We start from the raw sequence: 17,352 nt of genomic DNA on the forward strand, positions 1-17,352 counted from the left end.
CCCCACAACACTGGACCACTCACTTCGCCGTGCTATTCAGACGCAAGTTGCCGAGGCTCTCCCTTCGCCCACATCCCCAATATCAGTGGCTGCACCGCTGACTTATGCAGAAGCCGTCCGCCGACCTTCTGCCCAACCGCCGCTCCCTTCATACAGTCCAGCCACCAACTACTACAGGTCACCAGTTTCAGTTTATCCGGTAAATCGGCCCATTCCACCACCTCGAGCACCTGCCAACTCTTGGCGTACTCCGGATAACCGGCCCATCTGCTACAACTGTGGTATTCCAGGACATGTCGCGCGCTACTGTCGTCGCCGTGGATTCTATTTTAATGATGCACAGCATTCCGGCAACATACCTCGGCCATCAGAATCGCATGTGACACCTGATTCGCATGACCCCCGCTCACGTCGACCAGACTTCAGCCGACGTCGATCTCCTTCACCCCGTCTTCGGTCTCCTTCCCCCATGCTTCGCCGTTCCAACCACGCCCAGGAGGAAAACTGACAGTCGCAGTTCCTGAGGCAAGAGCTGCGCCACCGACGAAATTTCCAAGGCCTCATCTATCGCCCCCTAACGAGATTGCCGTATTTGTGGACGGTTTCGCCACAACTGCTCTTGTCGACACAGGTGCTGCTATTTGTATAATCAGTGAAGTGTTATGCCGCAAACTGAACAAAGTGACGACTCCACTGGTTGAAATTTCTTTACGCACGGCGAGTTCGCAACACGTCCAACCTTCTGCCACATGCACTGCTCGTGTTGTGATTCAAGGAGTGCTTTACATCGTAGAATTTGTCGTCCTTCCGCATGCGTCTCATGAAATCATCCTGGGATGGAACTTTCTTTCCGCTAATTATGCGGTTGTCGACTGCGCTCGTGCTCAACTCGTTTTGTTTCCATTCAGCACGACATTCATAGATCTCCCTCGCTCACCCATAAAGGTGATCGTCGCCGCTGACGTCGTCATTTCTGCTTTTTCGGTGACCGCGGTATCTCTTTTGTGCAACTCCGTTTCCTATTCAACTGCCCTATTTATGCCGTCACAAGAATGCGCCCGTCGCCGGAACCTTGTCGTCCCGTTTGCCGTCATAACACTTGCCGATGGCTCCAGTGCCATGTACGTGTGCAATCCGTCCCCTTGTCCCACTACCTTATTGCATGGCGAATGCATTGGGAGTCTTGACACTTATGATGACATCTTTCCTTTCGATGCCCGTTCTGATACGACACCGATGTCCGTGGATGCTGTCACAGCTGGCACCGCGCCCTCACTACCTGACAAAGACGTTCTGTTGCGCAGCGTAGACACCGGCCTTACGCAAGACCAGCGCAATCAGCTCATTCAACTACTTGACCGTTTCCGCGCCTCCTTCGACCACGGACAACCTCCCTTGGGACGCACGTCAGTTGTCGCTCACCATATCGACACCGGTCATCATACTCCACTTCGTCAGCGCCCCTACCGCGTCTCGCAGGCCGAGCATGGCGTCATCACTCAACACGTCGACGAGATGCTGCAACGTGGCGTTATTCAGCACTCACACAGTCCTTGGGCTTCGCCAGTGGTCCTCGTGCGAAAAAAGGATGGCTCCATCAGGTTTTGCGTGGATTATCGTCGACTAAACAACATCACACGCAAGGATGTTTATCCCCTGCCACGCATTGATGACGCCTTGGATTGCCTTCAAGGTGCGGAGTTTTTCTCTTCACTGGATCTGCGCTCTGGATATTGGCAAGTACCAATGGCTGAACAAGACCGTCCAAAAACGGCGTTTGTGACCCCTGACGGCTTATATGAATTTAATGTAATGCCCTTCGGTCTTTGCAATGCGCCTGCGACTTTTGAAAGAATGATGGACAGTGTCCTCAGGGGACTTAAATGGCACATCTGTCTTTGCTATTTAGACGACATAGTTGTATTCTCGGCGAATTTCGAAACTCATCTTTCCCGTCTGGAACAAGTTCTCCGGTGCCTTACGGCAGCCGGGTTGCAACTTAACTTCAAGAAATGTCGTTTTGGCGCCCGCAAACTCACAATTCTCGGCCACGTCGTTTCAAAAGAAGGAATATCGCCAGATCCTGCCAAACTGCGTGCCGTTGCCGAGTACCCCAAGCCTACTACCCTAAAGGAGCTTCGTAGTTTCATAGGCTTGTGCTCCTATTTTCGGCGTTTCATTCGCAATTTTGCCTCTATAATTGCCCCTCTGACTCAGCTTCTCTCCCGTAGCACGGGCCTCTCTGGCTGGAATTCCCACTGCGATGAGGCATTCACGGCGCTACGCCGGCTACTCATCTCTCCGCCAGTTCTCCGCCACTTCGATCCCAATGCACCCACTGAAATTCACACGGATGCAAGCGGTGTCGGCCTCGGTGCCATTCTCGCTCAACGCAAGGATGGCTGCGACGAGTACGTTGTCGCCTATGCCAGCCGTACACTAACGAAGGCAGAGTCCAACTATTCCGTCACGGAAAAGGAGTGCTTGGCTATCATTTGGGCTATAGGAAAATTTCGCACCTACCTTTACGGACGCCAGTTTGATGTTGTCACAGATCACCATGCCTTATGCTGGTTAGCGTCCATGAAAGATCCTACTGGCCGCCTCGCTCGTTGGGCTTTACGCCTTCAGGAATACGATATCCGTGTTGTTTATCGCTCAGGACGCAGACATTCAGACGCCGATGCACTATCCCGTTCTCCACTGCCTCCTGACCTTGCCTGCTTATCAACTGCCATTTGCGATTCGTCATCGTTGAGCATCACTGACATGCCATCCGAACAGCGCAAGGATCCCTGGATCAATTCTTTGCTCGACGTCCTCTCTCACAGTTCGTCAGAAACGACTTCACGCTCCCTCTCTCGTCAAGCAAGACACTTTGCTGTCCGTGAAGGCTTGTTGTATCGCCGCAATTACGTGACGGATGGCCGTAGGTGGCTCCTTGTCATCCCTCGTCATTTGCGTTCGGACATCTGCGCTGCCTTTCACGATGACCCCCAGTGTGGCCACGCTGGAGTATTTAAGACTTACTCTCGCCTTCGTCTAAGATACTACTGGCGCGGCATGTATCGGCACGTTCGCCAGTACGTTCGGTCATGCACCACGTGTCAACGACGCAAGACGCCTTCTCGCAGCACTGCTGGCCCTTTGCAACCCTTAACCTGCCCAGCGAGACCATTCGACCGCGTCGGAATTGATATTTATGGTCCTCTACCCAACTCTCTTCGAGGCAACCGGTGGATTATCGTCGCCGTGGATCATTTAACACGCTACGCTGAAACATCTGCGCTGCCTGCTACCACTGCGAAAGACGTTGCGTCCTTTCTTCTTCACCATCTCATTTTGCGACACGGTGCACCTCGTGAATTACTCAGTGACCGTGGACGCGTGTTTCTCTCGAACGCCGTCGACGAGCTACTCAAGGCATGTCGCACTGTCCATAGGAAATCCTCGGCATACCATCCCCAAACCAATGGCATGACAGAACGCTTTAACCGTACCCTTGGAGATATGCTTGCCATGTACGCCTCTGACGACCACACTAATTGGGACCAAGTGCTCCCTTTTGTCACGTACGCGTACAACTCTGCGCCACAAACAACCACTGGCTTTTCTCCTTTCTTCCTTCTGTACGGACGTGAGCCATCATGCTCCATGGACACCATTCTCCCTTACAGGCCTGATGTTTCCGAAGCGACGCCTGTTTCCGAAGCAGCTGCTTATGCCGAAGAGTGTCGTCAACTCGCTCGCTCATTTACCGCACAAGACCAATGGCGCCAGAAAACTGACCACGATTCCTCTGCGTCTACTGTACACTATAACCCAGGAATGCTGGTTTGGCTCTGGGTCCCGTCTACCCCTCCCGGTCTTTCCCCGAAGCTTTCGTCGAAATACCATGGCCCCTACCGTGTGGTGCAACAAACATCTACTGTCAACTATGAAGTTGAGCCCATTGATCCACCCTCGGACCAACGCTGCCGTGGGCGTGAAACAGTACACGTATCACGCCTCAAACCGTGCTATGACCCCCTTGTCGTGTCCTTTCCCTAGGTCGCCAGGTTGGCTCCTTTCTGCGCGGGGAGTAATTGTACCGAAGCATAGTGGCGCCAGCTCTGTGCCAGCGTGAAATAAGACGTTGACGTCTATTTATTTATTTATTTATTTCAAATACCCTCAGGGTACAAACGTACATTGAAGAGGGGAGGGGCAAAGAAGGTTAACACGTAATAATAACTTGGTTATAGTTTTAAAAATACAGAAATGAATTATCACGATGACACTTTAAACAAATATCAGTTACAAGAACAAAGGCCAATGAACCAAAATGAATAACACAGGAATCAAAACACTGGACTGTCCTGGAAGAATTACAAGATTTTATCATTGGATGCACTGCCAAAAGAGATAAAAAAAAAAAAAAAATGTACAAAAAGTAGCCACTCGCAAAACTAGAATACGAGAAGCATAGCAACAAAAGGGAAACATATAAAAAAAGAAAAAAAATTAAAGGTATGAAACAAACACTGAACGATGTTAACTCGAAATGAAACTTCGAAGTGCGATTTTGAAATTATTGGTGTTAGTTATGCTTGTGAGTGATGCAGGCAGATTGTTCCAGTCTCTGGTCGTTGTGGGGAGAAATGAGTGTGAAAAGCCGACGGTGTTGCTGTGTGGAATGTTTACCTTTTGGCGATGGTCGATGCGGGATGAAATGTACGGCGGTGGCTGAAGAAGCATAGAATGTAAATATGAATTGTGGTAGTAGATTTTATGGAAAAGATAGAGTCGAGATAGTTTTCGGCGATGTGATAGCAATGGAAGGTGTAGAATGTCTTTCATGTTAGTAACACTCGCAGTTCTTTGGTAATTGTTTAAAATGAAACGGACTGAGCGATTTTGTATTTTTTCTAGTAATTTTATGTGGTTCTGATATCCGGTGTCCCATACTGACGATGCATACTCAAGCTTCGGACGAATGAAAGTTGTGTACAGTAGTAGTTTTAATGAAGATGGCGCTTGAGGAAACTTCCGGCGAAAATATCCTAATGTGCTAGTGGCCTTGGTGGCTATGTAATCAATATGAGTTTTCCATGAAAGGTTATTGGTAATATGGACACCCAAGTATTTGTACGATGTTACGCATTCTAGTGGGATGTTATTAAGTGTGTAAGTAGGGGAAGTCACTTCAGCACTGGAAATCCTCATACTTTTGCATTTTCTAACGTTTAATTCCATACGCCATAATTGACACCATTTAGTTATGTTATTAAGATCTTCCTGAATTAGTGAAATGTCTGCGGCATCCGTCACCTTTCTATACAAGACGCAGTCATCTGCAAACAGGCATATTTTCGAAGAGACATTAGTAGGCAAATCATTAATATAGATTAGGAATAATAAGGGACCAAGCACAGACCCTTGCGGGACACCAGAATCAACAGGAATCAATGAGGAGTTAACGTCGTTAGCGGCTACAAACTGAACACGTGATGTTAGAAAGGCGCGAATCCAATTAATTACAGCTGTGTCGATGTTTAGAACGCTTAGTTTATGAAGTAGCAGTGCATGGTTCACTTTGTCGAATGCTTTAGAGAAGTCGAGAAATATACAATCTGTTAAAAAACCGCCATCTAGATTAGAGTGGAGAAAATGAGTGAAGGCTATGAGCTGAGTGTCACAGGAAAAGTTTTTGCGAAATCCATGCTGCGAAGCTGTGAAGAAGTTGTTATGTTCGAGAAAATTAACCAGATGTGTGTAAATTATATGCTCCATAACTTTGCAAGGCACTGATGTAAGAGAAATCGGTCTATAATTTTGTGGGTCATGGGATGGTCCTGATTTGTAAATAGGGATGACTCTGCCAGTTTTCCAGTCAAACGGTAAGGTACCCGAGTTGTAAGATTGCGAGTAAATATGTTCTAGTATGATTGAGCAATATTCGGCAGTGTTTTTTAAAAAGATTGCATTGATTTCGTCTACCCCGCATGATGCTTTAGATTTTAGTTTCTGAATGATGCTTTTGATACCAGTGGAGTTGAAGATTATGGGATGCATTGAGTGGTATTGAGTAGGATGGATCTCAGGCATCGGACCGGGAAGGTTAGGTGATGAGAATGACGAAGCGAAAGTTTCATTGAGCAGAGTAGAACACATATGCTCCGGTACAGGGCCCCCAGAACTTGTCAGCAGTGATATACCATTTTTATGAGCATTTCCCCGGATAATCTCCCAAAAGCGTTTTGGGTTAGCCTGTATTAAGTTTGGAAGCGTGGATTTAAGGAAGGAGACTTTGGCTGATTTTAGTGCTATGAGATATGAGCTTGCAGCGTTTTTGTATGTTAGCCAATGAGACGGTGTTGAGTGAAGTTTAGCTGTGCGGAATAAACGTTTTTTCTTATTGGATAATCGATTCAAATATGTACTATACCATGGTGATTTATTGTTAGCGTAAACAGTCCGAAGGGGGACATATTTGGTTATTAGCTCACCGATTTTATTTTTTAAAATGAACCAGTTAGTTTCGACGGAGCGTTCTAGATAACTAGGTAAAAAAGTGGCCAGAAACAGGCACAGTTCATTGTTGATGGCCTCATAATTAGCTTTTTTATAATTTCGAATCTTTTTCCGCTGTCGCTTTATCTTTTGATGAGGTGTTGTAATCGTGAAGAGCAAGATGTCGTGATCGCTCAGCCCTGGCATGTGTGTTACTGTAGAAACTTTATCAGTTGATGTCGTTAGAATCAGATCAAGGAGTGATGATTTGTTTTTTGTTACACGTGTTGGAAGTTTGACTATCTGGGATAAGCCGAAGTCAGAGCAAACTGAAACGAACCGATTGGCTTCAGCCGTTGAGGGGTTAGAAAAAGGGATCGAATGAGACCAGATGATGTCAGGAAAATTAAAATCACCCAAGAGTATAATTTGAACTCCCGGGAAACGCATGGTAACCGCATTTAAACTGTCGTGAATGTCATCACAAAAAGATGAGTCACTTGATGGGGATCTGTAGCAGACACCTAATAATATTTTCTTAAAACTAATTGTTAGGCAACACCAAATAAGCTCTAAATTCGAGTTGATTGGCACAAGAGAACAATTTATGGATTCTTTAACAGCGAGCAAGACGCCACCACCAATCCTACCAGTTCTGTCACTTCGGTAAACAGTATAACGGTTTGCACACTCAAAGAGTTCGGGGTTTGTTATTTTGCTACTTAGCCAGGTTTCTGTCAGTGCAATAATGTCGGCGTTACAGTCATCAATTATACCACAGAATTCATCTTTCTTGGGAAAATAACTACGAATGTTGGTAAAAAGGACTGAACACTTGCACTCGTTTATGGCTCCTCCCCTCAGATGTCCCTAACTCGGCGGTAACCTACGACCTGAGCGAAGAGTTCTGCTACGTTCATGCTCGTGTGTGGGTTTTTTTCTGTGTATTTCGAAAATGCAGTTCTTCGCTTCGTCGTATCCGTAAGATTTGCCATCGAATGTCAGCGTTTTATACCGAAGTTTGAAGGACGTAGTCTTTGATTTACCGTATTCTATTAGTTTTTTTCTTATGTTGCGCGTTGTTTGACAAAAATCTTCGCTCATTGCTATGTCAGTGCTCTTTAGCAAACCTCGTTTTGAAAAAACCAGCTCTCTCTTTTTAAATGTTTCAAATTTCGTTATAAGTGGTCGAGCTTTCGCTGAATCATAGCGTCCTATTCTGTGATCGCGGCATATATCAGAACTTGTGACATCAATTTGGATAGTATTAGTCAGGAGGTTGATGATCTTTTTTTCCGATTCCGAAGAAGTTTCATCTGCGGCATCTGGAATTCCATAAAAGACAAGATTGTTTCTCCGCGATCGATCCTCTGCGTCATCAAGACGCGAATGCATATTACTAGTGTCTTTTTCAAGGCGCTCAACAGTGGTGCGTAGTTCTTTCATTTCCTGCTGCCAGTGCTCGAAAACGGAGGTTTGGTTTTCAACTTTCGCCAGTCTGTCCTTTATTTCGTTCATTGATTCTGAAACTGACTGTTGTTGTTCTTTTAACACAGATACGGTGTCCAATATTGTTGTTTGCGCTGATTCCATTCTTTTTGTACGTTCGTTCAAATCCTTCATCGTTTTCACTAGTTCTGCTAAGTTGTCAGGACCTGGGTTGCTTTCTACATCCCCACAAAGAAGTAGTAGTAGCAAAGAACAAAAAGGCAAGAGAACGGCTTGTGGGCACGGAAGCACAACAATAAAGGGTTCATCAGATCGGAAGCTACGACAAGGCAGTTTAGAAAGGTAACTAACCTGCAAGACGAAAAGACAGGTGCGTAAGCCTTTGGCTGTTCTTTCCATCGCGCTTCCGTGCCCACTGCAGTGATAGTGCTCGATGCTGGGTCTTATCCTATCCGGACGAGATGACGTTGATGTCGCAGCTGCGCACTGGTGGTGCTGCAGGTGGCGCTCGACGATGTTGGTCAGGTCCCAGCAAGCTGTTTCTGGCAGGTCTGGTGAAGGGGCAACAGCACAGATTCCGTCCGATAATGGAAGATCCGGGGAAGGGGCGGCTTCACGAATTCCGTCCGAGAGCGCGAAGCTTTCCCGTAGACCAGCCACTGGTACGCCGGCCGCGAAAACAGCGACGTACTGCAAGACGAAAAGACAGGTGCGTAAGCCTTTGGCTGTTCTTTCCATCGCGCTTCCGTGCCCACTGCAGTGATAGTGCTCGATGCTGGGTCTTATCCTATCCGGACGAGATGACGTTGATGTCGCAGCTGCGCACTGGTGGTGCTGCAGGTGGCGCTCGACGATGTTGGTCAGGTCCCAGCAAGCTGTTTCTGGCAGGTCTGGTGAAGGGGCAACAGCACAGATTCCGTCCGATAATGGAAGATCCGGGGAAGGGGCGGCTTCACGAATTCCGTCCGAGAGCGCGAAGCTTTCCCGTAGACCAGCCACTGGTACGCCGGCCGCGAAAACAGCGACGTACTGCAAGACGAAAAGACAGGTGCGTAAGCCTTTGGCTGTTCTTTCCATCGCGCTTCCGTGCCCACTGCAGTGATAGTGCTCGATGCTGGGTCTTATCCTATCCGGACGAGATGACGTTGATGTCGCAGCTGCGCACTGGTGGTGCTGCAGGTGGCGCTCGACGATGTTGGTCAGGTCCCAGCAAGCTGTTTCTGGCAGGTCTGGTGAAGGGGCAACAGCACAGATTCCGTCCGATAATGGAAGATCCGGGGAAGGGGCGGCTTCACGAATTCCGTCCGAGAGCGCGAAGCTTTCCCGTAGACCAGCCACTGGTACGCCGGCCGCGAAAACAGCGACGTACTGCAAGACGAAAAGACAGGTGCGTAAGCCTTTGGCTGTTCTTTCCATCGCGCTTCCGTGCCCACTCTTCCGTGCCCACGTCCGTGCCCACGTCCGCGCTTCCGTGCCCACGTCCGTGTGTGGCTCGTGCTTGCCGGGTTCCTGCCTGTACCAGCTTGTTGCGGCTAACGTTTCTGGAATAATAACCTGTGTTTTTACGCAACCTTGCTCGTTGCAATATATATATATATATATATATATGTGTGTGTGTGTGTGTGTGTGTGTGTGTGTGTGTGTGTGTGTGTGTGTGTGTGTGTGTGTGTGTGTGTGTGTGTGTGTGTGTGTGTGTGTGTGTGTGTGTGTGTGTGTGTGTGTGTGTGTGTGTGTGTGTGTGTGTGTGTGTGTGTGTGTGTGTGTGTGTGTGTGTGTGTGTGTGTGTGTGTGTGTGTGTGTGTGTGTGTGTGTGTGTGTGTGTGTGTGTGTGTGTGTGTGAAGTACATCTTTCGTATAGGAACAGTAGCAACGGAAGTGTTTATATTTCGTCAGTTTCGACTAGAGTAAGGCCTTCATCAGGAATAAGGCCGAAACTGTCGAAATACACTTCCGTTGTGACTGTTCTTACGTAGGAGAGAGAGAGAGAGAGAGATACGTTAACTTCTGTATTCAGTAACATACAATATTACACGTTTTGGCTAAAGGAGATAGTGAAGAAAGCAAGGAGAGGAAGGATATGAAAGGACCACTGTAGACAATCGCCCGGTTTGCTACCCGACGTTAGGGGTAAGGGAATGGAAGGATGGAGAGAGTGAGCACTACACGCGCACGGTACATGCGACATTCGGGCCAGCGTTCACAAACTGCATTAGTGCACGACTGGCTTTTATATGTCATCCATGGAGCGGCAGGCATGCCGGATCGAAGGCAAGTTTGGAAAGTCCCTTCAGACCCGCACGTGTGAAGAGTTTGTGATGAGACGAACGTAATACGGTGGTGCGGTCGAAGTCGAGGGATCTCCTTGGCATTTTTTTTTTTTTGAAAACACCGGAGCAGAGCAGCTTGTCTATTTCGGCTTCTTCGGTAGGAAGTCTTCCGGGTTCGGTACAGCCCGAGAACAGGCTTCATGTGAATTAGCATCTGTAGAATAAAGAAAGGCTTTAACAGAATACAATGGGGCAGATATTGCGCATAAACCGCGCGATAAGCAGCTTGCACTAGTCCATTTACCATTGAGTAATTGATTTGTGTCGGCTTTTTGGCGCTCGATTAGGCTGTTTCAGAGAACAACAGTCAAGCACGGCGTCGATATAACGAACTTTAACATTTCACTTGTCACAACCTCATGCCCATGAAACACCTTGTGTTTTACACCTCGATATAACGAAGCATGTTATCGGTGGTTTGAATCGCCGGTAACATGCTACGAAATCTCAAGCAAAGGCAAAGTTGGCTGTTGAAACACCGGAGCAGAGGGAGGCCATATCAGCACGTTACAGAGAGAAGTTTACCAAGCGTGAGAGAATGCCGATATCGAACCTACACTGCAGCTACCATCTGTGTGCATAGTTTTTTTGTGAAAACGAGCCAAACGTATACTTGTTGCTCGGGATAACTGGGTTTACAATAGCTAACTATCAGCCGATTTTCGCTAAGTTTTGGGAGCCCAACAGTGCAGCCACGTGAGCGACTACCAATATAGTGTCCGCGAACCTTGTGATCGTCTCCTGAACACGTATCGCAGCCAATGCAGAATCTACGGTGTGCAAAAAAAAAAGAGCCATAAATCTGCACGTTCCTCGCGCAGGCGGGATCTATACTGGAAGCCATAAATCAGCAAGCGACCCTTGTTGTTTTTTTAACGATATTTGACACCACAAGCAGACACTTACTGGTGCAACTTTTCGTGCAATCTTCACAGGATGGGAAGCTGTTAGCGCCGACAGAACAGTTAGCGCTCAGAATGCGAGTACAGAGGCCAGCAGCGAAATTGAAGTACCATGCGTTTCTAGACCCCTTGTGGCATGGACCTTGCTTTGGCACCACGCTGCAGGAAAGTTTCTGCCTCTCAGGCGCTGCAAACACGATTATGTTAGTGGTAACGTTGTTGCGGGATAGGTCAGTATAGTTATGCGTCTATTCACTAGGAGCGTCGGACAAAGTTATTGAAATTCTTGAACGTAAGTTTATTGAAAACTGGTTGTTTGGCCAGTTGGTAATTCGTCATATTGTGAGTAAATTTATACTGCAACTTAATAATCTCTATAGAAACACCCCCACATCCAGGTTAGCTTCCACTCAAAACACACACAACACAGCGCTGTGTGTGTGTTTCTTGAGAGGAAGCCAGTGTGAATGTGTGAGTGTTTCGAGAGATTACCAAGTTTGCGCTAAAATTACTCACAATACTATTTAACGTAAGGTTTCTCGGGAAAAGGAATTCTTTTTAGTTAAAAAGACATCTCTCAGGCTCGACAAACGTGCATAAATGATGAAAATCACGCTAATCTGTGGTTAATTAACGAATATCGCGCTAATCAGCTTTTCAATTAACGCTTGGTACATATATAGCGATTCACAAACTGTAGCCGTTGTTTTCTCAATGCATGCACACTATAGGATAAAATCGCGGATTTTGGGATAAAGCGTGGATTTCGGGAGATGTGTTGGTCAGTTGCAAGTTTCGAACCGGTGGTCACTTGTGCGCCGATCGGAAACATTGGTTCAAGACCAAAGAAAATGAAACAAGCAGAGGAAGGCAGCGAGTTAGATGGAAAGAAGAAATTTGATTGATCCTTCGAATAATTCATTGTTGAAAGTCAGAGCTCTTTTCTATCCTTGTCTTTTCGCTTTTGTAGTTACGCTGTAACTACTAGGTTGCACTGTTCGTACATTAAGTTTAGAGTTACTGTATATGCTATACCATTACCTAACTCTAATTCAGTTATGTTCTATCAATTTTACAAAGTTTCCACGCTGCACACCGACGGCTATGGACAACTATACGCCACAAAAATCTCCTGTTGCTTGTGACTTCACAGCAGCTCTTGCGATAAACGACAATAAGTGCGTCAACTCAATTGTACTTACGTAGGCACACTTTCTGGCACATTCTTTCCGAGGCAAAGTGGTCAGTGGCTCCACCACATCTTCCGGAGAGGTACATTTTACACGTTTGCAACGCGAAGTCGAAGAACCAAAATCGCGCATTTCGCCGGCAGGGGACTCGGAAGTTCGTGGGTATTTTGCTGCACCTGGCCCCTTTCTTTCCTCTAGCGGCTGAAACAAACGAAAATACGTATCATTAAAAGACACTTTTTTGTAGGATTTCCCAAGACGCCCGGTGAATTTAGTGGCTGAAGGGTCTTCAATGTCCTCTCTTCCGACCGCTCACCGATCAAGGCCCCGTCTGCGAACTGCTCTCACTGTCTACACTTTTTTTTTACTCTTCTCCCAATTTCTTTTACTCCCTCCTTATCCCTTCTCTTGCGAACCACTACTGAGGTGTCGCACTTTGCCGCAGACAGTTTTGGGGTTAACATAGCATTTATTTCCTAATTTAAAATCACTTCCCCCCTCTCCCTGCACACGCACTATAGTGCGCAAGAGGAGCATGATCATTGATGGTAGAGCAGACTACAATGAATCTTCCATACCAACAGACTACCATCATACCAGTAAACTACCATCATGCTACCATACTAACAAGCCCAAATCACCTCCCTCATCGCATGAGGAGCTTCTGTGAACTGATGTATAACGAACCAAGCATTCACATTCTTGCAGCTTGTAGAGCTTACAGGGGCTAATTAAAATATCTAATGAAGCGCGTTTGCCCCTCTGAGGCTAACAGAATGCGACGGTGTAGCCATCACTCTTGACGTGTGGAAGCACCGGGAAGTCTCTATTTTGCGTCGACAAATCGAACACGTGATGTCGCTGTGGGCAACGTTTCGACCACGGAAGCTGCGTCCATGGGACATTCATCTGCCCTTCTTACAACAACGTTCTTAATGTTATTCTTATGTCGGCTTAATGCTGGTGACACATTAATCGTGGTTGCGGTGCTAACCCAACTTATTTTACAAAAATTACATATTTACTCTAACTATACAGGTGTCACGTCGGGTTGGCGTCAATTGCAGTTCGGCAACATCCACTGAAATACTTGGTCTACACAGCAATATCCAGGGTCCAGGCCTACCATCCTTGCAAGCACAAGTGCTACATTTCAGCCTACAGGTTCCGATGTTGGTAATAACCATGTTGCTCTTGGAATCGTTCATCATCATCAGCCTGACTACGTCCACTGCAGGACAAAGACCTCTCCCATGTTCCGCCAGTCAACTCGGTCCTGTGCTTGCTGCTGCCTATTTATACCCGCAAACATCTTAATCTTATCTGCCCACCTACCTTTCTGTCTCCCCCTAACCCACTTACCTTCTCTGGGAATCCAGTCAGTTACACATAATGACCAGCGGTTATCTTGCCTACGCACTACATGCCCGGCCTCTTTTCAATATCAACTATGATATCCTTAACCCCTGTTTTTTCCCTGATCCACTCTGCTTTCTTCTTGTCTCTCAACGTTACACCTATCATTTTTATTTCCATCGCTCGATGCGTCGTGGTCAATTTAAACTGGACCCTCTTTGTAAGTCTCCTGGTTCCTGCTACATAGGTAAGTATCTTTATAAAACACGTGCGACTGTTCAACATACAAGTCTGTGCATACAACATTTGTACATATGTTAAGGGTCCTTTGGTAATGTCTAGCTCGGCATCCAAATACAACAGAGTCATCCGCATGCTTCACATGACATCGATATTCCGCCGGGATCTGCAGACTTTCTTTCTCTTTTTCTTTGATCTAGCATCAATGCTCTCTGATAAAGTAAGCGTACAGTATTATTATAGGTAATAACGTCCGTCCCCAGAACGCTGTTTTCTGCCTGAATCAGCTTGGCATCTTTCATGTAATTCGCAGCATTTTTCTTTCATCTAGCATCAATGCTCTCTATTAAAGTAATCGTACAGTATTATTATAGGTAATAACGTCCGTCCCCAGAACGCTGTTTTCTGCCTGAATCAGCTTGGCATCTTTCATGTAATTCGCAGCGTTCGTCAGCCACTACACACAGCCGGAAATTAGGGTTAGGAATTTAATTCTTTGCAAATAGAAATTCTTCCAAAATGTGCAATTCTGACATCAGCTTTACGCGTTGTACAGCAGATAGCTTTTATTCCGTGATAAACGCGAAATATTTCGATGAAGCAGCCATAGCAAGTGGACTGCTTCTCTCTTTTTTTCTTCTTCGAGCCTGCATAGCTCAAAGAAGTCTCTGATATATGTCAAATACTCATAGTAAGTATAGACCATATAGATGCCTTAGTTTTTTTTTTTTTGCAAGCTGGCTGTTTTCTATACAGAGCAAGTCAAGCAAAAGCAATATGAGTAGCTACAAAGACTATAGTTGGTGTTGCATCTTGGTTAAACGTGTTTCTAACCGTATACAGGGACAAAACTGTACACACCAAAAACACAGAGCACAGACTGACAACTACATTTTGTAAGTCTGCATTCTCTATTTTTAGTGTGTCCAGTCCATCCCTCTACGGTTAAAAACACCTTTACCCAAGAAGCAGAGCATCATTTTGGGGTCAGCTGCTGCATGTATACAGTGCTGTTTGCAGAAGACCAAAAGAGCATGACAGTAGAAACGTGTACAGAGAGTATTTAGAACATAAAGCAAAACCTTACCCACTTGGTAAACCAAAACTTCGTTTTACAGTAAGAGATAAGTACGTTTGCACTATTCAACGACCACAAAAGAAATTGCAACGTACCGTAAACGTAGAGCACACAGGCGAGCACAACGAGACAACACGCTCGAAGTCTCATAATAAAAGTAATGCTTCGAGCAGCTGAAATTATAGCTTCAGCATTCTAAACTATTGACAATACGTGCTTCTATTGTCACGTCATGTGCCCCTATTGTATTGTAAATTCGCTTTAGAACGACATTTCACTGGTGCAATGTATTGTTTCCTTGTGATTCAACGCGTGGAACAGAAGTTATAAGTAATGAAGCTTCCACACCTGTTCGTTTCCAGAAGCCTGTATACGTGCGTGTTTGTTATCATGATGATATACGGTATCGCAAACAAAGGACATGGACAAGAGAAGGCACATTCAAGACAACACAGCGCTAACTTTCAGCAACAGTTTATTACTCGCAGGTCCCGCTAGCATATTGTCACGAACAAAACAAGACCTGCAGCCAGGAATTCACTTGAACCAGTGCAACGAAGATGTTCTCTTCCTCTTCGCGCCCAAGAACGCGTATGAGCCACAGTGGCTCGTTCATCAATGGTGGCATTACCCCCTCTCCCAAGAAGCATCGTCTCGATGCTGTACATGAAGGCAAAAAAAGAAAAGAAAGTTAGATGAAAATTAGCATGCGAGCAAAATGAATGGCGTAAGGCGGAATAACGTAGTTGGTTGTGGGGACAAAAGTTAAATGAGAAATAAGAAAATAGGAAAAATGTAAGGAAAAGACGAAACAAAAAGAAAGACGCGATGTTACCAATAAAGTCAGTCACTCACTGGCGATTCACAGCGCGAAAAGTATGGTTTGAGACGTGAAACGTGAATGACTTCAGTTTGCGGGGTGAAACGGGAACGTCTCGAATTGCCTTGTGGGAAAACCTCGTAAGTGACGTCGCTGAGACGTCGCACAACCTTGTAAGGGCCAAAGTAGCGGCGAAGAAGCTTTTCTGAACGTCCACGCTGTCGGATAGGGGTCCACACCCAGACTTCATCACCTGGCTTAAAAATAACTCCACGGTGGCGAAGATTGTAGCGGCGCGCGTCTGCGGTTTGGTGACGTTGAATACGGTGACGAGCAAGTTGACGGGCCTCTTCTGCGCACTGCGCGAATTTGGCGGCATCCGTGTGGTATATTACTAAGTTGTCGGGCAGGAGCATGGCGTCGAGCATCGTCGTGACGTCGCGACCGTGGACTAAGCGAAAATGTGTGAAACCGGTACTTTCTTGAACAGCAGTGTTATGCGCAAAAGTTACGTAGGGAAGTATGGTGTCCCAGTTCTTGTGATCAATGTCCACATACATTGACAGCATGTCTGCAATTGTCTTTTTGAGTCGTTCAGTCAGCCCATTTGTTTGCGGGTGGTAAGCCGTTGTTTTACGATGTTCCGTGCCACTTAATCGCAAGACTTCCTGCAGCATCTCTGCGGTGAAAGCTGTCCCACGATCAGTTATGACGACAGCTGGAGCACCGTGACGTAAGACGATGCTGTTAACAAAAAATTGGGCGACATCTGCTGCAGTGGCTTTTGGAAGTGCCTTGGTTTCACAGTGGCATGTTAAGTAGTCTGTAGCGACGACAATCCACCGGTTTCCAGACGAAGACGTGGGGAATGACCCCAGCAAGTCCATGCCAATCTGATGAAAGGGCGCCTTTGGTGGGCCAATTGGGTGCAGTAGTCCCGCTGGTCGTAAAGGTGGAATCTTACGTCGCTGACAGTCACGACATGTGCGAACGTAGTGCTTCACAGTCTTCGCGAGACGTGGCCAGTAGTAGGAGCGTTGAATCCGTTGCAGCGTGCGCGTATAGCCGAGGTGCCCGGATGATGGCCCATCATTACACGCACGTAAAATGTCACCACGAAGCGTAGTTGGCGCAACAAGCAGATACATATCTTGTGTAGGATGAAAGTTCTTTTTGTAAAGCACTCCATCGCGGAAACAAAAGGAGGATAGCGAGCGTGCAAAGCTTCGAGGAGGGTGGGAATTGCGTCCTTCCAGGTAGTCAATGAGCGGAATGAGCTCCGACTCGTGACGCTGTCGCTCAGCCAAGCGGGTTGCTGATACGGCAGAAAGAAAAGTGTCGTCGTCTTCAAGGTCAGTGTTGGCACTTTCGACCGGTGCACGTGAGAGACAATCGGTGTCGGTGTGTTTCCGCCCAGATTTGTGGACGATGGTGACATCGAAATCTTGTAGCCGAAGGCTCCATCGTGCTAGATGACCTGAGGGATCTTTGAGATTCG

The 17,352-nt window shown here is 46.6% G+C and overlaps 1 protein-coding gene and 1 long non-coding RNA gene across 3 annotated transcripts; one reads left to right on the forward strand and one right to left on the reverse strand.

The window, feature by feature from the left end:
• Positions 1-8,186: 8,186 nt before the first annotated feature.
• LOC119164055 (uncharacterized) lies at positions 8,187-9,328 on the forward strand. Its single transcript, XM_037416162.2, has 3 exons — positions 8,187-8,650; positions 8,782-8,989; positions 9,121-9,328. Exons 1-3 carry the CDS (start codon positions 8,403-8,405, stop codon positions 9,175-9,177), a joined length of 513 nt encoding a protein of 170 aa, XP_037272059.1. The 5' UTR covers positions 8,187-8,402; the 3' UTR covers positions 9,178-9,328.
• A 606-nt stretch (positions 9,329-9,934) lies between these two features.
• Positions 9,935-15,140, reverse strand: LOC119183585 (uncharacterized). Of its 2 annotated transcripts, XR_012884048.1 has the most exons (4): positions 15,044-15,140; positions 12,373-12,561; positions 11,175-11,357; positions 9,935-10,422 (listed from the first exon to the last, which is right to left on the reverse strand). It is a non-coding gene; the product is annotated as an uncharacterized LOC119183585 (long non-coding RNA). The 2 variants fall into 2 exon arrangements; XR_012884049.1 differs by lacking the exon at positions 11,175-11,357.
• Between the last annotated feature and the right edge of the window lie 2,212 nt (positions 15,141-17,352).

This window comes from Rhipicephalus microplus, chromosome 6 (genome assembly GCF_043290135.1).
Source record: "Rhipicephalus microplus isolate Deutch F79 chromosome 6, USDA_Rmic, whole genome shotgun sequence".
In the NCBI taxonomy this organism is placed as follows: domain Eukaryota; kingdom Metazoa; phylum Arthropoda; class Arachnida; order Ixodida; family Ixodidae; genus Rhipicephalus; species Rhipicephalus microplus.

Bases quoted from the DNA above. Each gene is read 5' to 3' on its own strand.
- LOC119164055 (XM_037416162.2), top strand. From the start codon at position 8,403: ATGACGTTGATGTCGCAGCTGCGCACTGGTGGTGCTGCAGGTGGCGCT. The intron at 8,651-8,781 runs GTGCGTAAGCCT...GTGGTGCTGCAG, and splicing joins ACTGCAAGACGAAAAGACAG to GTGGCGCTCGACGATGTTGG. The intron at 8,990-9,120 runs GTGCGTAAGCCT...GTGGTGCTGCAG, and splicing joins ACTGCAAGACGAAAAGACAG to GTGGCGCTCGACGATGTTGG.